Source organism: Periophthalmus magnuspinnatus, chromosome 8 (assembly GCF_009829125.3).
Source record: "Periophthalmus magnuspinnatus isolate fPerMag1 chromosome 8, fPerMag1.2.pri, whole genome shotgun sequence".
Lineage (NCBI taxonomy): Eukaryota > Metazoa > Chordata > Actinopteri > Gobiiformes > Gobiidae > Periophthalmus > Periophthalmus magnuspinnatus.
The window spans coordinates 2,038,098-2,059,987 of record NC_047133.1 but is presented as its reverse complement, the minus strand read 5'-3'; the positions used below and the strand labels follow the sequence as shown (position 1 = coordinate 2,059,987).

Here is a 21,890-nt window from a genome sequence, read left to right as displayed (position 1 = left end):
TCGTACATTATTTTGGATTTTTTTAATTTATTTTGTATAATTAACTCATAGATAAACAGTAAATACGCCACTAATGAGACAAATGTGATTTTTCTTATCCTTCAGATCCTTTGCATCTTATTCTCTGGTGACACTTGTATCTCTGTAGTGTATGATTTTAGCAGCATTTTTCATGTCTTACGTGTATTTGCTCTGTCCTGTGTCATTATTTAAATGTATTCATGCTGTGCTGTCTGCAGGTATCACATTAATATCTCTGCTAGTGCCATAGACTGTATATCTAGTGCACGGCTGCAGCTGGGGAATATATTCCGCTGTAAACAGAGCACAGTGCCCTCTCTCTCTCTCTTTCTCTCCTCCCTCTCTGTCTATCCATCCTTCTGTCCTCACTGCAGTCTGGATACAGCCTCACTGCTGCTGCTGCTGCTGCTCTTACACAAGTAAGTAAAACGAAGGGTTTTCCTTGTAAAATGATGCATTTTTCACAGGCTGATTTGTTTTTTCTTTCTTCAGTCACAGAGATGAAATATGCCACACTGAAGGACTGACTCGAGAGGAGGAGAGGACTTTCTATGGACAGCTGTAGCTGCTGAGGAGGTGTGTGGGCTGGAGCAGTGAGGGAGGAAAGGTTGAGTGGCAGTGGAATGAGGAGAGAAAGGGGTGCAGAAGAGGAAACACTGACGGAAGTGCACTGCAGTAGAATGAGAGCCACTGCCAGAACCGAGACGCACATTAGCTGCCATCCTTCCCCGCTCCCTTCTGGATCCTCGCAGTCTCCTTTGTGAAGAGGCACAGCGCAGCAGCACGCCACCGTGGAGCCCAGAAGGAGAAGGAGGAGGGGGGCCGAGGAGGATGAAGCCAGAGGTTCGACACACAAGATGGCTGCTGTGTCCTCTGCTTCTGACACTGGTGAGTGGCTGTTCTTGCTCTGTTGCTCTGAATGCTGCGGGTCCTGTATCTCCACCATCTGTGGAGCGAGGTCCAGACCTCAGCTCTAAACTGTTGCTGCTGAGGTCCACTTCCTGTGTGGCCGCTCACATGGACATGTGTCAGCCGCTGTAGCGTGCGGCAGAAATCAATAAAACTTCCTGCTCCTCCACATGTTTACTCATTATGTCATGCACTCCACTCACACTCTGTTTCCGTGCTTTGCCTTTCAATTCAGACTCATTTCCTTTGATGCATCACATATTCTGCTCATTCGTTCATTCAGTATTTTAGCAGGTGGTCTCAGGTTTGTCTCTCTCTTTTCCATCAAAGGCTGAGGTCATGGTGCACAGACACTGCATGATTCAGATCAGTGACATGCAAAAGTGCTAATGTAAAAGCCAAAAAGGACAGTCAAAATACAGGAGAGCAATTTAATAGTGTGAAGATTTGATACAGGAAAGATGAAGATGTGAATGTGAGGATTAAACTTTCACAGCTCTCACTGATCATTATGGACATGTTTTTACTCATTTAAATATCTGAGTCCCTGTAGATCTTTTACACAGGTAGAATAATAATCGCATGTGCTCTACTCTAATTATAGAATCCCGAGGGCGGCACCCACCTGAGCGCCGCCTGCTGATTCTCGGGGGGCCTCGGTCAGGAAAAACCACCACTGCCAACACCATCTTAGGGGAGGAGGCCTTCGACGCCGGCGTGGAGACGACTCACAGTAACGTGGGTCAGACCGAGATCTACGGCCGACGCGTCACTGTGGTGGACACTCCCGCGTGGGCCATTCCCCGAGACGTGGAGGAAGAAGAGGAGGAGGAAGAGGACGACACGGAGACAGACGACAACGACAACGCGGGCGCCGAGTCGGACAGTCCCAGGAGACCCCCTCCCAGCCTGGACAGCGAGGGGCCGAGCATGGGGGCGATCCTGTGCCCTCCGGGGCCCCACGCCATCCTGCTGGTGGTGTCTGTGGCCCAGCCTTTCACAGACGTGCACCGGAGGGCAGCAGAGGAGCAGCTGGGGGCTCTGGGAGGAGGCACGTGGCGTTACTCCATGGTGGTCTTTACGTGCGTGGACAAGCTGCCCAAAGGGGTCTTCATCGAGGAGCACATAGCCAACACCGGGGAGGCCCTGCAGTGGCTGGTGGAGAGATGTGGGAGCAGGTGAGCACAAATACACTCAAATTAAACAACAATTACCCAATCCTAATAAATACACATTAGGTATTTTACTTTTAGAGTGTATTATAACATGTATTCAGCTGTTAGACCAGGCAGTATCGACAGAGAGAGAGAGAGAAGTCAGAATGGCTCCGGTACATATTGTTCCAGGTAGCAAGAGCGTTTAAGGGACAGTGAAGCTTCAGTTTGATCATAAACGACTCTACGCCTGCAGCGCTCGTGCTCCTTCTGTTTAAAATATCCAAAACAGTGACATCATAGCGTGTTTTTCTTATTGTAAATCACATTAAACATCAGCACAGCATGAAGTCATGAGTTTTCCCGGGATATTTAAAGGTGCACTGTGCAGTTTTATTGACGTGGAGTCCGCTGTCTGATTGACTCCATGCTCAGTGTCGTTCTGCGTAACATTTCAAACGATAACAGCTCCATGGAGACAAACATTTGGTTGAGAACCCGCCAGAAAAGTGACATAGTGTAACGTTAATAATGCAGTCCTGTCGTTTTGTGTTATTTGTTGATACACCGGTTTTATTTTTGTAGATATCACGCTTTTGATAACACCCGTAAGAACACGGAAGACAACACACAAGTGCCAGAGCTGATGGAAAAAGTAGAAGAGATGATCACAGACAACCAAGGTACACTTAAAAGACTTTTTCATTTCACCGCTGGGATTATTACAACTGTATTCTGCGTATTGGGAAAGTTATATGACTGGAATCGATTTGTCTTCGGTGCAGGCTGGTACTTCGAAGTGAACGAATTGATTTTGTTGGAAGAAGAGCAGGCACGGAGAGCTCTGGAGGAGGAGAGGATGAGGATGGAGGAGCATGCTCGGCAGAGGGAGCAGATGATTGGAGGACCACCCCGAGGTAGGCGGGATTAAGGGGCTGTGAGTCATTCAGTCACGAACGGAGACGGTCACACAGCTGCCATCAAAACAACTCTATGGAAACGACCTTATCACGCTGCACAATTAGAGCGGCCTTATTGCTTTGAGCGGCCCTGCCCAGTTTCAAATCTAATTCTCAGGGGAAATCAGTGGTTTATGGTGGTACTGTAGAGGTTTGTAGAACAGATCGCAAACATAAATGATGGTTGTTTGTCAATGACCGAATCAAATCTGCACTTTGCTGTAATAATGACTTTTTTTCTTGTTAAGTTTAGACGTTAATAAATGGTTTCACTTCAGCCTAAACCTCAAACAGTCATTGTTGTTCGATTGGTCGATTGGTCTATCAACTGGAAATCCATTTATTTAGATTAGAGTTTAAGGATTTATAAGGAACAATAACAAAAAGGAAAGTTTGTGACTGAGTTAATTGAAGATTTTGTATTTTTGAGTATTTATATGTAAAAAGGCAGATTAAACTCATGACTCACAGCTGTAATCTTGGCTTTATTGTACTTTTTTCTACATAAATACTTGTTTTTGCAGGCGTAGTCTTGTGTGTGCAGTTTAGTTCAGTTCAGATACATAGAGAGCGTTTTTTTTGCTCACTTTTTAGTCGAAAAATTGATCGGCAAAGTCTTTAGTCGAGCAAGAATTTCTTTAGATGACTGCTGCCCTAGAAATGTACTTTAAGTTAATTACCGTAAATTTGGGACTATAGAGCGCACCTGAATATGAGCCGCACCAGCTAAATTTGAAAAGAAAATCAATTTTGTACAAATATAAGCCGCACTTGAATATAAGCCGCAGGTTTTTCTGTTGTAACGTGCGATATTTACACAGAAAGACGGTGCGCGGAAGGTTTTTTTAGTTTTAATTCAGGAACTTTTTTAATTGAAGACTTTTTTTCTTTTTTCTTTTTATTTTTTTAACTGTGTCTGTAATCTTTCCCCATGTCTCACTTTTGTATTTACTGTTAGAGCGCCCCCCAGTGGCATCTATAAATTATCCGCACTGTTGTTCAAAGCGTGGGGAAAAAAGTAGCGCCTTATAGTCAGAAATTTACGGTACTTAAAAAATAAAGTACTACTACTGCTTGTTTTACTGTCAGTGTGTTTTTGTCATGTACATTTACTACGTTTATGGATTTAGTGAGTGACCTGCATCTGTTGATCGACTTTGACCCTCTTTACAACGGACATTTTAAACGTTTCTTCACAGATTTATTGATCGATTTGTTTCGCGCACTATAACACGCACTCCCTTCGCTTCACAGAGCTGCGGCTGCTGTTATTGGGCTGGAAAGGTGTGGGGAAAAGCTCAGTGGGGAACTCCATCCTCGGGCGCCGCTACTTCGAGTCGGGACAGGAGACAGAGCTGTGCCTCCGCAGACAGGCCCTTGTGTTCGGACGCCGCGTGACCATAGTCGACACCCCGGGGTGGGACTGGTTCTCTGTGAGGCGGACCCCCAAACGTATCCGTCAGGAGTCCCAGCGGGGGGCGGCCCTGCTGCGACCCGGGCCCCACACCCTCCTCCTGGTCCTGCCCGTGGTCTCGTCCCTCACGGCCCGGAAGAGACGCACCCTCCTGGCCCACATAGACACTCTGTTTGGGGAGGGCGCCTGCCTGCACACCATGGTACTGTTCAGCTGCGGGGACTGGCTGGGACGCACGCCGATAGAAGAGCACATCCTGAGAGGTGGACGCGAGCTGCAGCGCCTCCTAGAGTACTGTGGCAACTATTACCACGTGCTGGACAGTAAGACGCCAGGCAAGGACCGCAGTGTGGCCATGCTGCTGGATAAAATCGAGGAGATGATCAGAGAGAACGGGGACAAGGCCTTCCTCCCCATCCAGACGGAGTGGTGTAAGTCGACTGTCTGTGCTCGTACGTGTTTCCAAGTCCAGAAAGAACCGCTTTTGTCTTGCATATTTTCATCCAAATACGTTAACTTAAGAAAAACTAAATCATTTTTTCGTGGATTACAATTATTACATTTATAACAACTTTGTAATCTTGAATTTTTGACAATTTTATTTACTTCAAACCTGTACATACCAGTAGTTAACAAATAAATAACCGTAGATCGATGCTTGATACAGAATTTTCCCAGGTAGAAGTACATATTTAGTGATACTGTTAACCGTATTTTCTGGAGTATAGGTCGCACCAGCCAAAAAAACGCATAATAATCGAGAAAAAAAATGGATTTCGCATATAAATCACATCTGAGTATTAGTCGTACCAGCCAAAAAATGCACAATAATTAAGAAAAAACATAGATTTCACCCATAAATCACATCTGAGTATAAGTCACACCAGCCAAAAATGTATAATAATGAAGAAAAAAAACATATTTGACATATAAATCACATCAGAGTATTAGTTGTACCAGCCAAAAATGCACAATAATGAAGAAAAAAAATAAAAATTCACCTATAAATTACATCTGAGTATAGGTTGCATCTGCCAAAAAAATGCATAATAATCAAAAAAAAAAAATTCCATATAAATCACATCTGAGTATAAGTCACACCCCCATAAGTGCGACTTATACTCCGGAAAATACGGTACTCTCTTAAAAAACAAAACAGTTGATCCTGGAACATCAAATGCGTGGATGTTTGTGCAGTATCAGCTCTGAGTGGTGCAGGTGCTGCTGCTTGTGTCTCCAGTGCGACATTACAGACTCTAATGTCTCTGTTTTTGCCTTTGACAGTGAGCGAGGAGAGCTCCTACTCGTCGGACAACACTGAACCAGAGGACGACTGCAGAGGCTGCCAACTACAGTGACTCACACGTTTGAAAAGGAATTCACTAATGACATCACCTCATTTTAACCTCATCTATTTTACAACGAGCAAAAAGACAGCGACCTACTAGACTCTGACAGCAAACCAAAACCACCGTTTACTGAGATAAAAGCTGTGCCGGGGATTTCAAAGTGCACATAAAGTGAATCTAGAGGGAGGTCACATCTGCTGGAGGGAGCAGAGCCACGTCCCGGTCCATGAGCATGTTCAGAAGTACACGAGCTGCTACAGAGACCCTGTTTCAACACTGCAGAGTAAACAGCCACTCATCATCCCAACTGGTAGACACGCTTTCTACTCCAAAGAGAAACATCCCATAGTGTTTGAGCTGAGGTAATCGTGGTGCAGTAAGTTTGTATTTCCTGGTATTTTTACATCTTGTACCATTAGCTTTGTGGTTAGTGAATTGTATATTTTGCAAGTATACCTCTTAGTTTATATTTTTAAATAGGCTTCAAAGCGAAATGCTCTGAGTGAAAGTGTTTTTAAATCCGATTAGTTTTGTGTGAGTTCTTTGGTGTGTAGAATATTTAAGTGAATAATCTATTTGCACTCATGTTTCTTCAAACAGACTTCAGCACACAGAACATAGAACATCATCAGCGATGTACACAATTTACCTTCTGCTAACTTTTAATGATCCACTGCTCAGGGAGTCGGCAGGGGCTGAATTGATTCCTCTAGGGCAAAATCTGGCACACTTACAAAAATGCTGAGTAGTGCTGAGAGGAAAACTGCAGATGCAAGTTACTGTGAGTGAACCAGCTTTACACTGACGCAGAAGTCTATTTGCACTTTGGTTGATATCAACTCTTTTCACCTTAAAACTCATAACATTTTTGGTCCTTCAATCAACTTGCCAAATAATTTATGGTTATGTTTGCTGAAACAACTGCAAATGAGCAAAGAGGCCGTTGTGAGACTGTGCCGGCCTCAGATGTGTCGGGTTGGACTCGCTCCGCCGCACTGTTCATGTGCTCACGCTTTCATTACATTTATTGATAAAGTAGATTCAGCGATGTGCCTCAGCATTAAAGTGTACGACTTCTCTCAGCGACATCGAGCTTTAGTGTGCTGCGGAAACAAGATAAAACCTCATCAGCCATTCAAGCTCACGACCCGGGAACTTACTATGCCACTGACACTGTTGTATGACTAAACACATCTCACAGGCATGTTCGTACATCGCATGCAGTGAAAAGAGTGCCTCAGTACAAATGGAAAGGCAACCTCATTTCTTATTCTTGCCCAGCTCACACATCTGTGTACCTCTAACAGCAAAAAACACCAGAGTGAAAAGTCTACGTTTTACTTTGAATAGTAGACAGTCAATGTCCAACACCACTGCCAAGCAGTTGTATTTGTTTTATAGAAATGAGTAGCAAATACTGATAGTGCTCCATCTAGTGGCTTAGGCAACTACAGCACTTCTGGTGTGTCGAGCATGACTTTTTCACCTGAAGACGCATCGTTGGAGTAGAATTCCTCTCACATAAGTTGTATTTTGCAGTTTAGTAGAAAAACAGTGTAATTAATGTTACATTGTGAGCTTTTAGCAAGCACTGTGTAAGCTCCACCACTGTAGCCAAAATGCTGTACTCTGTGTGGTCTTAAGTACTGTTCGTTCTAATCTACAATAAAGAATATGGATATATTTCAGATGTTGCCATTAGTGTTTTTTTTAGTTGCTTTGCAAAGCAATTTGCTTATTTTTGGTTACATCTTTTCTGATAAGAGATAATTTTGCCAAGAGATAATGTATAGAATGTGTTTACAGTCATGTATAGCTTTTAGAAAAGCAATTAAAAGAACACAGCTTAAGCTTCATCTGGTGAGAGAGTTGTCTTTTTATTCCATTGCTTTATACAGTATATTCAGCTCATATGGCCTTTAAAGTTGCATATTATGTAATGGGGTCTCCTTCTGAATTCAGGTCATCGTTTCTGCTGTAATTTTGTTCCCAAATTGGCAAAAAAACAAAAGAAACTTAATTGCATTGGTTTTCACATGTAAATTCAAATAGTCATGTGATTTTGTTGATGTAATGGCTTGTTGCACTTTAGTAATGCTCATTGATAAATATTAAAAATATTTAATTTCTCAACTTTGTGCCTGTGGCTTCTGTTTCACTGCCATTACTTAAAACACTTGAGTTATTTGAAACACAACATAAGTCAGTAATTCCCCATTATGACTCTTTATTAAGAGATGAATACATATGGTCTATCTACAACTCACAATTTAAAATCTTACAAGACATTATACTTCAAGGTCCAGGGGATACATAAATGTAACAAATCCATACTATAGAAAACACCCTTTCCATAGAACTACTCTATAAATACAATTTTAATACCAAGTTAAATGTTCAGGAGAATAACTGACATGTACTTCATGGGTTAAGCATGCTAAATACAAAAAAGCCTCAGCCGAGCTCACGTTCTCACCATTCCACTGAAATTCATACTATACACTCTGGTTCTAACCACTAGGGGTCAGCACTAAGCCCTTTCTTGATCCTGGTCAGCCGCACTTCCTCCATCAGCTCTTTGAGGTACTGGATCTCTCTGGCCATGGACTCAACCTTCTCCGTCAGCTCCATGTTCTTCCTCTCTAGTATGACATGCTCCTCCAACAGAGCGTCTTGCTCAGCTCTCTTCTTCTGTCTGTATCGAGTAGCTGCAGTCTTATTCTGCTCCATTTTCTTGATTTTCTTATCTCGTGGTGCCTTCAATTGGACCCTATCCTCCATCACGCTCTGGGAGGACTTGACCTTAACACTAGCACCTGTGGGAGGGGATGGACAGGCCTTGTATTTGGGCTCAGGGTAGGGCCTGCTGCGAGAGGCCCGTGTGGGAGGGTCAGGCTCTGACGGCTCTGAGGGGGTGGTGGTGGTGGTGGTGGTTACAGTGGTGGTGCTGATGCCGAGCTCCTCTCGGGGGGCCAGCACTAGGACAATGCGAGTGGGGGAAAGGGACACCACAAACCTGGGGATCTGGGGGATGACTGAGGTGACGACTGGTTTGACCTCCGTCACCTCCACCTCGCTCTCGGACACATCTACCTCACTGCCCAGCTCCAGAGTGCAGGCGGGAGACAAAGGCTCTGGAGAAGCAGGCTCAGATTTGATTTCGAGCTCCTCCTGGGGTTTTGGGACACACGGGGGCGTGGAGGGAACCTCCTGAGTGCCGACTGGGGAGGCAGGTTCTGAGATGTGAACAATAGAGTCGTCTTCACAGGTGGAATGTACAGAGGGACCCATTTCTGGAAGAGAAGCAGAAGAAAGACTGGTATGCACTGGGGAGGAGAGAGTGGTCACAGGGTAGTCGAACTCCATGGAGCAATCAAGAGAGGCGAGCAGGTCCTCTGGAGAGCTTGGAGAGTCTTCAGAAGGACTGCAGGACCCAATAAGAGAGTCAAAGTCAAACTCCCTCTCATCCATCCAGTCGAGGTCCCCAAATACGTTTTCTAGAAGACAAAACAAAGTCCAGTGTAAGAGCACAGTTAGAATCAGCGCTTGTCAAATTCACACTTCCTCATCTTACCTTTGCTGTCATCTGAGACGGCGTGACATCTCACTTGACCAGGATGGTCCAACCAGGAAATGGAGAGCAGGTCCGACTCAGACCCAGGTTTGACCCCATGGAGACGGTCAGTGGGAGGTGAGGGAGGAGGAGAATAGAAGGGAGGGGGAGAAGAAGAGGAGGACAAAGATGAGTTGAGGGGCGACACCGGCGAGGCACTCCCCTCAAATGAATTTTCTCCGCGTTGTTCGTCTTGGTCAGGGTGGGCAAAGGGGGAGTCCATGGGGTCAGCCATGGGAAAGGTAGGCCCCCATAGAAGGGCCTCCATGTCGTCCAGGCCAAACTGTGAGCTTGTCATCATCATGGTCATAGTGGCTGTTGTTGGTCACAAAGGGAATATGTGACAATAGTAGGGAAGTGTCAAACTCTTTAGTGCTGTCAGATGCAGCAGTGCTGAGGGTTTCCTTAAAGGACCTGAAAATAAAAGACAAACATGGTAAAAACAAACTCATCACACTCTGAGCACAACACTGCCCCCATCACTGCAGTGCACCTGCTCCAGTCACGTGCCCAGACTTGTTGCTGACGTCATAAGTCTCAAATAGGTCACCCTCCCCCACAGCACCAGTCCAAACATGTCCACATCCGCCCGCCGCCATTTTAACACAAAAGAGGAACAACCTTCAACGCCACGCTGGCATTTCAAGTGCCCTTATACCGTGGATATAGTTTAGAAATGTCAAGGTAAACGGTTCATTTAAAACACAAAAGGAAAGAACACGTCGATTAATCGAGTTTGTTTCTTTCACAAAAATGTTCAATTTCTTATGACGTCATGTCGCCGCCTCACTGAGAAATAATATTAATAATCACAAGAATTAAGGTCTTTAATGACATTAATGTCATTATACAATTACAGGTTTCGTTCTCCTCATGAATAAAGAATCGGATCATTAACATAAACAAACATTTAGTCCCCGGCCGCGTGGGCCCGACAGGAAGAAGACAAGTGAAGAATAAAAACAACACTTACGACATTTTGCTGAATTAGAAGAGGACTTCAGTGCACTTGCGTGATGCACTGGTTGTTCTGGCTGCTGCTGGGTCGCTGCACACTTTTACACTGCCATTTCGGCAAAAGGACGCGGTGCCTCAAAGCTGTTCTTTATCTGAGCCTCAGGAGCAAAATGGCGCGGGGCGGAGCGCGAGGACGATTTAGAGCGCGAGGGTGGGCGTGACGTCTCAGCGCGCGACGTCTCAGCGCGCGACGTCTCAGCGCGCGGCCCTGCGCGTGTATCCATCCGCGCAGGACTGTCACTCCACCCACAAAAGTAGTTCCACCCATAAACACATGACGCACTGTGTCAAAGTGGAAATACAAGCGAATATATGAGTGAATAAACACAGAATACTAATATTAAAGGATCGCGTTACGCTGTTTTCTTAATCTGTTCTAATGTTCATCATCACAAACAGACCTGGAGTTGTGTTTTGTTTCATTCTCACATGTTTAACACACAAACCTGCTGATTTAGGCTGAGTTCTACCCTCAAACAGAAAACGCTCTGTTCCACCTTGTGATGTCATCATGTGGTAATACAGGAAGTGCTCCACTGTGTTTTTAAACTCCACACACCTTCACTAGAATCATTTGAATAATTTCAGCTCTAGAATTTACTCTCTCTACAGAACTAAAGGTAAAAGGAGCTGTTAACATGAAAACTCCTACTTCATGACATCACAAAGTGGAACAGAGCGTTTGGAGCTTTGGAGATGTAGACAGACTAATAATAAAGGGTTAAACGTGTGTGAATGAAACAAAACATCCAGACATGTTTTTGATGGTTCTACATTCTAACATGACGAAAAGCCTCACAAGGCGTTTCCATAACACAGGACCTTTTTTGTTTGTTTTTTTAAGATGGGACCTTTAAGGAGCACTAAGGCTCATAACTTTCCTTCCTCTATCTCCATGGAGACAAACAGGGCTCGCCTCCAGGCCAAGTTTTAGATCTGTGGAGACCTGGCCCCGTTCAAAACACTTTCATTTAAATAACTCCAAACCAATGTGCAAATAACTTTAATGCATTACTGTGGAACATTTTTGACATGGACCTACAGTTTCTATGGACACAAGCAGGTAGGGCACCTGCCACTAGAAAAGTCCCATAGCGTAGCTTTGCTGAAGGACAAAGAGCGTGTCTGTACAGAGGTCTCAGTTGAAAAGTTCCCACATATAATTTAAGTAATCCAGTTCATCCTGAAGGTTTTCACCGAGTAAACGCACTCGACCAGAAAACCTGCTCTTTCTGGACTCTTTCAGCTTCTGTCCTTCTTTCTCTGTAAAATAATAATCCAGTTCTTTGGCAAAGCCCTGAAGCAGTCTCTCTGAGGACATTCCTCCAGGCTGTGCTGCCAGGTTCCTCCTCACTGTGTCCATGTTGTTAAACACAGACTGAGTGAGCTGTGCCACCTTCAGAGAGTCGGGCTGAGCTCCTGCTCTCTGCAGACGAGCAGAGTCGTAGCGACGCACCTCGTTCATGGCTGAGAGGATGAAGCACAGGCAGTGCTCAGGGTCCTTCACTTTGTCTGTGTAGTCGTTTATTAATCTCTCCATTCCAGCTCTTGTGATAACCTTCTTTTTGGTCTTAGCCACATGTGCAGATACTCCCCCCGCAGAGGCCACCATACCGGCGCCTACGGCCGTGGCAATAAGAGACGCTCCGAGAGTCACAGGAGCCAGAACGAGGCCCACCACCGCCGTGACTCCTCCCACAGCGCCGGTGGTGCCTCCGGCCACTTGGATGGTTTTCTTCCTCTTGAGCGCCTTGTCCAGAGCGTCAGACGTGGACGTGAGCTCGGAGATGTGGTCTCGAAGTATTTCACTGCGCTTCATCATGAGAAGATTGAAGAGGCGCAGAGCCTTTTTGAGGTTCATAGTTGTCTGATGAAAAGATCTGTAGTAAAAAACAAAGTTACGACAATATCAGTACTAACTAAATACTATGTAATACATGGGCATATTATCTAATCAGCATTATGTATGTATAGTACACATGTGTCATGTACCTTATTTCTTCTTCTAAACTAGCGCCATATAAAGATGGAGCCATGTAGTCAGTCTCTGCAGAAATGAGAAAACAAAGACATATTACATCGTGAGTGACTGTAGTACTATACATCTTTTACATTTTGGGGCAGGCGTGTACTTACTGGACACTACTTTCAACCACCTTAACATCTCAACTATTTCCTAAAGAAAAGATGATAATTTATGTTTTGGTTCATTTAATGTTGATCAGATTTGTTTGAATAAGACTCTACCTGAGTGTAAACCATACTTGAACGATTTGTGGAAGAACGGCTGTTGATCGTCTTGTTCTCGAGGGCCTGACAGGACAAAGATAAAGATCTTTTGTAATGAACATCTGAGCTCACACATTTGCACATTTACCACTATCATTACTTACCACATTGTTATCATGCTCAGGCAGAATGTGCAAATAAGCTGGATACTGTATCTCGCTGTATAAAGGTTCTGTTTCCGACGGTGGAGGAGGGGGTCTGAACGGCGGCGGCGGCGGTCTTGGCTGCGACACGACAAAATTGTCAAAAACGTATTCATGAATTTAGTTTTTGTTGGTTATACTTGTTTATTATCTATTGGGAACACAGATCTAAACACTGTAGACAAAATAGGCAGGTAAAACTCAATATTGACCAACAGGATGCAAATATTTGAGGTCCACGCCAAGTTTGGTTCCTCTGTAACTGATAAAGCTCTAAAGAAGTGGACAAACCTGAGAAGCCAGCGATGCAAAAGGGACGTAGGGCTGTTTGGGTTGAGGGGGCCGAGGTGGAACAGCAGGTTTCTCAGAGTCTTCGTTCTGCGTTACAACATAATTACAGCACGTTTGTTCAGCAGGTGGTTATTAAAATGCAGCATGTTCAGTGTTACCGAAAACAAACTCGCTTTTAAACGTCTAAAACATCTAAAAAAAAGTCCTACCGTTCCTCGATAAATGCCAAAAAGGTTCCCGTGGTCGTCTGCGGGACCTAGAGACACAGGAGACTGCTGCTCAGAGCTCACAGAGGAAGACATGGATTCCTGGCCGTCCTCGTAGTCAGAGCACTAACGGAGGAAATAAACGTGTTAAAGTCAAAGTTAAAGTTACTCGCTGGAGTCGCTTTCACTTTCAAACAGCATTGTACCACAGAAGCGGGTTTAGAGGTGCAGGAGCGGACGCCGTAGTAACCAGCTGGAGGTGGAGGTCGCTCGGGCCGAGGGCAAGAATACGAACGCTTCACTTCCTTCTTTTTGAAAATCTAAACAAAAAACAAAAAAATCATTACGGTATGGGAAGTATTTTTTGAATTACTTTATATAAATACAGACTAGAGCGAAAAGAAGAAGACTAGACCGAAAAGAAGAAGACTAGAGCGTGCAGAGGAAGACTAGAGTGCACAGAGGAAGACTAGAGCAAAAAGAAGACTAGAGCGCACAGAGGAAGACTAGAGCAAAAAGAAGACTAGAGCGAAAAGAAGAAGACTAGAGTGCACAGAAGAAGACTAGAGCGAAAAGAAGACTAGAGCGAAAAGAAGAGGACTAGAGTGCACAGAAGAAGACTAGAGCGAAAAGAAGAAGACTAGAGTGCACAGAAGAAGACTAGAGCAAAAAGAAGACTAGAGAGCACAGAGGAAGACTAGAGCAAAAAGAAGACTAGAGAGCACAGAGGAAGACTAGAGCAAAAAGAAGACTAGAGCGAAAAGAAGAAGACTAGAGTGCACAGAAGAAGACTAGAGCGAAAATGACAGGTTATAGCCCTGTGTAGTGTGTCCTCGTTTGCCCTCTTCCCTGACCTTGTGCTGTTTAAACACTGAGTGTTGGGATTGTTATGAATGTTTTGGGCGCCAGTAGGGCCCCTTTCACTATCTGTTTATGAAACTGGTAGTGAAACGGGAAAATCTTATCCGGGGAATGCCTGGGAGAGGAGCTTGGCCCGCTCCTCTCCCCACGCAGGCCTTGTTTGTTTCATGTTATAAAGACGGGGTAGCCCCTGGTTCGGTAGAGTCTGCTGTGGGATACGTACGGTCGCCCAGCTTTGTTTTTGGACAGCGCAGCGCTCTACTGGACTGTTGGCTCTCCAGTCTTGTGTCAAGGTAAGGCGCTGGTTGATTAAAGTTGCTGTCTGAAGAAGTGATTTTGTATGCTGCTTTTGTGTGGGGAATAAAAGACACATTATTCTAGCACTAAGTGGTTTCTGTGTTTTGTTGCTCCGCCGATCCTCTAACGATCCTGCATAAATATATGAATTAAATGTTATAAAACAGAAAAGAAGAGGACTAGAGTGCACAGAGGAAGACTAGAGCGCACAGAAGAAGACTAGAGCACACAGAGGAAGACTAGAGTGAAAAGAAGAGGACTAGAGCGCACAGAGGAAGACTAGAGAGCACAGAGGAAGACTAGAGCGAAAAGAAGAGGACTAGAGCGCACAGAGGAAGACTAGAGCAAAAAGAAGAAGACTAGAGCGAAAAGAAGAGGACTAGAGCGCACAGAGGAAGACTAGAGTGAAAAGAAGAGGACTAGAGCGCACAGAGGAAGACTAGAGTGAAAAGAAGAAGACTAGAGGGCACAGAGGAAGACTAGAGCGCGCAGAGGAAGACTAGAGCGAAAAGAAGAAGACTAGAGCGCACAGAGGAAGACTAGAGCGAAAAGAAGAAGACTAGAGGGCACAGAGGAAGACTAGAGTGAAAAGAAGAAGACTAGAGGGCACAGAGGAAGACTAGAGCGCGCAGAGGAAGACTAGAGCGAAAAGAAGAAGACTAGAGCGCACAGAGGAAGACTAGAGCGAAAAGAAGAAGACTACAGCGTACAGAAGAAGACTGGATTATTATTATTATTATATCAGTATTTTATTTTATTTTTATTTATTTATTTTTACTTAGGTTGTCTGGTTATTTCTTTTTTATTTCTGCTTTTACAGTTTCAGGACTAGTACGACTGAGCTTTTTATTATATTTGTTTCCTTTTTTTTTTCTCGTTGCATCTCTTTGGAAACTGTTTCACAAATAAATAAACAAACCAGACTCCGGGTGATGGAAGCCGCAGCTCTTTGGACTTCCTTGTTTGCATTCTCTGCATAACTATGTCGTTTAAACACAGGGTGATCTTACATCACTTGGCGCTCCGGGCTCAGTGGCGAGTCCATAAACGCTCTGGAGAGGAGGCGGTTTGGCGCAATCGGGAGACAGATTCTGGCGACAAAATAAAGTCATAGAATCGACAAATAATAACGTGAATGTTCATATTAAATTGAAAAAGCTGAGGCGGTTCTCTTACGGGTTCGTTGGTGGGTTGTTCTGCAGAGGGGGGCGTGTCGGCCTCGTTTGCAGGACAGTCCAGGTGTATTTTTGAGCCGCGCAGTGGGACAGGTTTGGGTTTGGCTTCCGTTTCGTCGTCGTCTGTGGGAGTGGGCTGAAAAAAAACAAACGCATTCTTGGTTTTTGTAAGTGAAAAATGGTAAATACTCTTCGATGTACACAGGAGTAACTTTAGAATCCAACATTTCCAGTTTTTCCGCACCGTTGACCGTTGAGTACTTTTGTCCATTTGACCATTGACCGTTGACCGCCAAAAGATATAATATTTAGTTTCGAATTGTTCTTTGTTATAGCAACGTCGACTCTGAAACCCATCATCATTTTCTTTTCAATATCAGACAAATAAAGTCGGACTATTCGTTACCGTTGTGGGTTTTGCCTCGGTGCTGTTGTCTTCCTCTGTCTCTTGATCGTCTGACGGACCTGGACACGCGTCTGACGGACCTGGACACACGTCTTCCGGACCGGGACACACGCTGGACGGCTGGTCGGAGATGAGCGGGGCGTCAGCACTTTCCTCTCCATCTTCATTATCAGGCGGCTGTCAAAGAAAACCAGCCCCGTGTAAAAGAAACTCGTCAGTAATGTATTTTCCAGAGTATAAGTCACACCTGAGTATAAGCTGCACCGTCCAAAAATGCATAATAATGAAGAAAAGAACATATATTTCACTTATAAATCACCTCTGAGTATAAGTCGCACCGTCCAAAAATGCATAATAATGAAGAAAAAAACATATTTCACTTATAAGTCGCACCTGAGTATAAGTCGCACCATCCAAAAATGAATAATAATGAAGAAAAAAACATATTTCACTTATAATTCGCACCTGATTATAAGCCGCACCATCCAAAAATGAATAATAATTAAGAAAAGAACATATATTTCACTTATAAATCACCTCTGAGTATAAGTCGCACCGTCCAAAAATGCATAATAATGAAGAAAAAAAACATATTTCACTTATAAATCACCTCTGAGTATAAGTCGCACCCCTGGCCAAACTATGAGCTGTTTACTTTGCGTATTGTTTACAGATAAATGTAAGATTTAAACGTACCTTTGCTGCGCCCACGTCCTCAGGGACACTCTGAATCGTCGTGTAGGAGCTCGTTATACCCGAGGTCATCGTGCGACTTTATCATTCTGTTAAAAACACACAGATGTTTCAAAAACCTGGTCCTGTTTGACACGAGAGAGAGAGAGTCCTGACACTGTGTAAACGACATTCAGCTGTGATGTTTGTACGTTTAAATGTGATATTACAGGTGTTGTGTGTTTGCTGATGCGTAAATGTGTGTAAAATGTTGTGTAAAAATGCGTTATATAAATCATTTTGCTCTTACCGTCTCTGTACAAGCGTCTTCTAGATCCCGTCCATGTTGTTTCGGCGCGGCCACCACAGCCTGTACTGGTCCGTCCACAGATGCCACAGATACTTGCTCCTCCCACTCTTTTTGTCTTGCCCCGTCCCGGCCGTTCTTTCTGTCATCGGGTAAAGGTGTGTTGGGCCTGTTAATAAAAGTAAAGGGTGGTTCCATGTGTTACGGCTCGTACGCGTTTAACACAATAACACGTCACATGGGACAAATACCTAAATATCACGTACGCTCTGTCGCTGAAGTCTGATGATGAGGAGGCTCTTTCTCGACGCCACAGAGAACAGTTTTATTAAATACAGTGTCGCTTCAAGTATTGACTCTGACGTGTGTGATTGTGTGTGTGGTTGTGTGTGCGGTTGTGTGCACATTTTTTGTACTTCGTATTTATCAGGTGGAGAATGTGAATCTGAACAGGTCGGGCTGGTCCGGTCGGTGTTTGAGTTTGACTGGAGGATTTGGTCTTTGTCAAATGTCGGAAAGTTCCTTTTGTTGAAAGTTGCCGGTGACTCATGGACGTGTGTTTCTTGTTTCTGTTAAACAGAAATTAGTGGAATTTGTCAACTGCGTCAAAATGTTGAATTTACACTTTAATATTTGAAATACATTCACTGGCCTTAAGACTTTCTGAAAGAGACAAGAAAACAGAACTTTTGATGTGGCAGAGCTGATACTGAACATGTTTAACACTGAGGTCGTCTTTTATTCACAGTGTTTGTTTTGGACGTCAGTGATAAAATATTCCAGTATTTAGTCCCTTTGATTGACATTTGACAGCACTGTCCTGACGTGCTGTGTCTCTGTGGTCCCTCAGTCTCCAGGGGCCACAGTCCTGTGACCGTCCACTCACCTGAGACGAGCTGAAGACGTCCTGCTCCAGGACAAGGACAAGACTGTTTTAAATTTGACCATTTATCCAATATTATTATATTTCTCTAATAAAGTGAAATGGGCACAATTTTATGAATGAAAAGGAGCCAAGTGAACAACCAGGAAGTGAACAACCAGGAAGTGAACAACCAGGAAGTGAACAACCAGGGAGTGAACAACCAGGAAATGAACAACCAGGAAGTTAATAATAATAATAATAATATTAATAATAATAATAATAATAATAATAATAATAAAGCTTTGCCCTTGTGCTGTGCTTCAGACCCACAGGCTTCACAAAGAACAATATACACACTGTACACACTGTACACACTGTACACACTACACACACCGTACACACTGTACACACTACACACACTGTAGTCATAAAGTCTCAGCAGCCACAGTTGGAGTCACAGTTGTCCTGGGGTAGACAATGAGCTGATGAGCGCTATGGGCCTCTGTGATCACACACACACACACACCCCCACACACACCCCCTCTCACACACAAACACACCCCCTCTCACACACACACACTCTCACACACACTGTGCCAGGTGGGTGGAGTTCTTTCCGTAAGAACATTACTTCACTTGGTAATTTGTGTCATAAGTTTTGTAAACTCGGCCTGGATCATTATAAATAATGACATTTTCACACACCACTGCAGACATGTGAGTTAAATAATGTGCAGTGGCTCAGGGGAGAAGCAGCGTCCACAGCTCACACTGTGCCCCACACACACACACACACACACACACACCCCCACACACACCCACACACACCCACACACACACACACACACCCACACCCCCACACACACACACACACACAGCAGTAAACGCGTGGTTACAGGCCTCAGTGATGCTGCAGAGGGGCTGAGGACACTGGAGTATAAAAGGCTCTGGACACATGACATTTTATTACATATTTGCCTTTGCACAGTTTACAAAACTGTCACTGCACCATCGACACAAAGTGACCAAAGCATTTGTCTCTTTAGTTCAACAGTTCACACAATTTAAAGATGATTTATCTTTCCTCCTCGCAGTCATAATGTTGCTCTTTGTGGGATTGTATGTCATGTTTTATGTCATGTTTTGTCATATTTTATGTCATGTTTTGTCATTTTTTATGTCATATTTTATGGCATATTTCCTGTCATATTCTGAACACTTTTATGATCTCTGTAAGAACTGATGACACAAGATCATCGACATACCTGAGGTGATTGATGATCTACGTCCAGTGACAGCCTGTTTTACAAGTATTTAACTCTGTAGAGTTCATTAATATTCACTTTAAATAAGATAGGACAGAGTATCGTCCTCGCTGAACCATCACTGACATGAAACGCGTCTGATAACAGCTTTGTCTCATTTCACTTTTATTAACTGTTTAACCACTTCCCGTTCCGACGGCCCGCGCCTTTACGTTACAACTTTATAGAAATGTACGTGTATTTCTGCGTCACTCACACAAACAATCTACACAACAAATGAAAGCTACGGCATTCATCTTTCTGAATATGTAAACCATTTACACCTCGAATCACCACAGTGCTGACAGGAAAGACGTTTTTACAGAGAAGTCAGAAATGTGGATTTGGACTTCACTCACCATTGAGGCTCTGGTTCTGTCAAACATCAACATATTCACACAAAGTTGGTCTCATTCGTTCCGTAAAGGTCCAGAGAATATAATCCAGTCAAGAAATTATGTCCACAAAGGAAGTTAGAGCCTCCATGTCCAATCTGCTGCAGGAAAGTGAAATCTGTTCCGTCGCTTCTCTGCATTTCTTTTGTCAGTTTCAGACATAATAAACTTCTGACAGCGCCAACTTTGTTCCTCGGCGCAAAACAAACTTGTTAGCTTGTGATTGACACCAAAGTTGGCCAATAAGGTGGGGGCTGTGGGTTACTGGAGCCGCGGACAGTGAATGAGAGCCACAGATGACTGAAAGAGTACGCCCCACTCTCCCCCTTGTAGAATCAAGCTGTTACATCACACACGTTTAGTGATGTTTTCCTCTTAAAGCCAATGAACAGCGGAACACGCTGATGCGTTACACGCAGTGGTTTACTGTAAACAGACGGAGTTTTCTACGCGCGTAAAAAGACGAGAGTGGATATAAAGATCCGCGCGTAAAATTACGCGCGCGTGTTGCGTAATTTTACGCGGCAGTTTTGCGTTTTAAACATGACGAAACGGACAAAACAAAGGAAGTACGGACCGCGGATACTGTGGATGTTTGTACAAGTTAAACTAGAGGCATCTCGGACCCGGAGCGGTTCGTGGAGCCGAGTGAAGATCTAATGATGGACTCAGGAGCAGAGGACCTGATGTCCCTGATGGACTGGATGCTGTTCCTGATCGGTGAGTGTGGTTTATTCTGCTATTGACTTAATTGTGGGTCAAATGTGTATCATGTGTAATCATTAGCATTAGCTAATGCCAATCTGCTCCCCCCGACCACCACCAATCATCACACACACACACCACTTGGGTGAAGTGTCTTGCCTAAGGACACAATGACAGAAATTGGTCCGAGCGGGACTCGATCCTCCAACAGCTTTAAATGTTGTAGTATGTTACTCGTCTAATGCACATACACGTCCCTATCAAATAAAACAAACAAATAAACAAACAGCAAAGAAAATAAATACATAAAGTTAAATCCTTTACTCTCTCTCTCCTGGAAACAGCTTCTGCTCTCATCATATTTTCTTTTCTTTTACTATAACAAAGACCATAAATGCAGCATTAGTCTCTTTTTTAGACTCAAACGTTGCTTCTTGCTGATGTTTCCCTGCTTCATTTCTCAGTTTAAAAGCTTCAGCAGCAGAAACATGATGTTCAGACACAAAAACATTCCACCAGGTTTAATTTATCAACCGTTGTATTTCCTGTTTTAAAGACACTGACTCGAATAATGTTTTTTATATAACACATAGTTCTTTGAAATGCTTAAAATTCTCACAGTTTGGATTAAAACAGGTCGACGCGTCTCTCAGCAGCTTCAGAGTTTGCAGCAGAGCATCGTTTTTTCCTGCATAATTATCTTTTTTTGTTACTTTAGAGCAGTAAAGTCTCGCTGCATGACCATCGTTTCCTTTAACCTCCTGAGACCCGAGCTCTTGCAGGACTTTATTTGCAAAAAAACTATTAAGTGCTTGAACACAGACAATTTGTGTAAAAAACTAAATGAGAAACAATTGTGCCTCTAGGAACAAGGTGCAGGAAGACATATGCCTTGAAATTAAAATGAAAATAAATAAAAAATAAAATAAAATAAAAATATATATATTAAAATACAAAAAATAAAAATAAATTAAAAATAATACAATAAATAAATATTGTAAACTCTTAGAAATATTCAAAATTGACCATGTTCTTGTTGCAGTTCATATAAAAAATTGCACTAAAGTATTTTGTTTGGTAAAATTCAGTTAGTTGGTCTTTACAAAACTGGATAATTTGACCTGTGTTTGTCTCCGTTTGCAGGTTAAGGTGCAAACCAGGCTCAGTTGTGATTGTCGTACCTTTTTTATTAAACCAGGGCAAAACTTTAAATTTCACTATTAAAAGTCTCACGTTTATGTTCAGGTAATTGATGTTGAAAGCTTTTTTTTAAACTTCCATACAAACTAGATTTAAAAAGTTAATAGTAATTGACCAACATGAAGAAAAACAAAGTGATATTTTTTTTGTCGCACTCTGTTTTTACTTTTATCTGTCTTTCACTACAGATCAGCATTAAAATCTCCAAAAACAAACACGCACCTTGTCAGTTAATATTCATTTGTTTAAAAACTCATCATGACTTAAAATGCAGGTTCAAAACTGTACATTTCTTATCAGTAAATGAACAAATGAACAGTTCAGTCAGAGTTTTAAAA

General features: G+C 43.4%; 3 protein-coding genes across 3 annotated transcripts; 1 reads left to right on the top strand and 2 right to left on the bottom strand.

The window, feature by feature from the left end:
• The first annotated feature begins 219 nt into the window (after positions 1–219).
• On the top strand, positions 220–7,494 carry si:dkey-110g7.8 (GTPase IMAP family member 8). The gene is made up of 7 exons (XM_033971327.2): positions 220–440; positions 514–909; positions 1,535–2,108; positions 2,670–2,767; positions 2,870–3,001; positions 4,298–4,888; positions 5,742–7,494. The coding sequence occupies exons 2-7, from the start codon at positions 879–881 to the stop codon at positions 5,813–5,815; spliced, it is 1,500 nt and encodes a 499-aa protein (XP_033827218.1). The 5' UTR covers positions 220–440; positions 514–878; the 3' UTR covers positions 5,816–7,494.
• A 522-nt stretch (positions 7,495–8,016) lies between these two features.
• On the bottom strand, positions 8,017–10,598 carry atf4b (activating transcription factor 4b). The gene is made up of 3 exons (XM_033970694.2): positions 10,393–10,598; positions 9,381–9,833; positions 8,017–9,303 (listed from the first exon to the last, which is right to left on the bottom strand). Exons 2-3 carry the CDS (start codon positions 9,727–9,729, stop codon positions 8,324–8,326), a joined length of 1,329 nt encoding a protein of 442 aa, XP_033826585.1. The 5' UTR covers positions 9,730–9,833; positions 10,393–10,598; the 3' UTR covers positions 8,017–8,323.
• Positions 10,599–11,428: 830 nt separating this feature from the next.
• On the bottom strand, positions 11,429–17,171 carry LOC117374642 (uncharacterized). Its single transcript, XM_033970817.2, has 13 exons — positions 17,087–17,171; positions 16,801–16,886; positions 16,105–16,281; positions 15,700–15,834; positions 15,534–15,614; positions 13,572–13,685; positions 13,369–13,491; positions 13,160–13,246; positions 12,830–12,949; positions 12,684–12,749; positions 12,573–12,612; positions 12,429–12,483; positions 11,429–12,316 (listed from the first exon to the last, which is right to left on the bottom strand). Exons 2-13 carry the CDS (start codon positions 16,867–16,869, stop codon positions 11,575–11,577), a joined length of 1,809 nt encoding a protein of 602 aa, XP_033826708.2. The 5' UTR covers positions 16,870–16,886; positions 17,087–17,171; the 3' UTR covers positions 11,429–11,574.
• Positions 17,172–21,890: the final 4,719 nt, after the last annotated feature.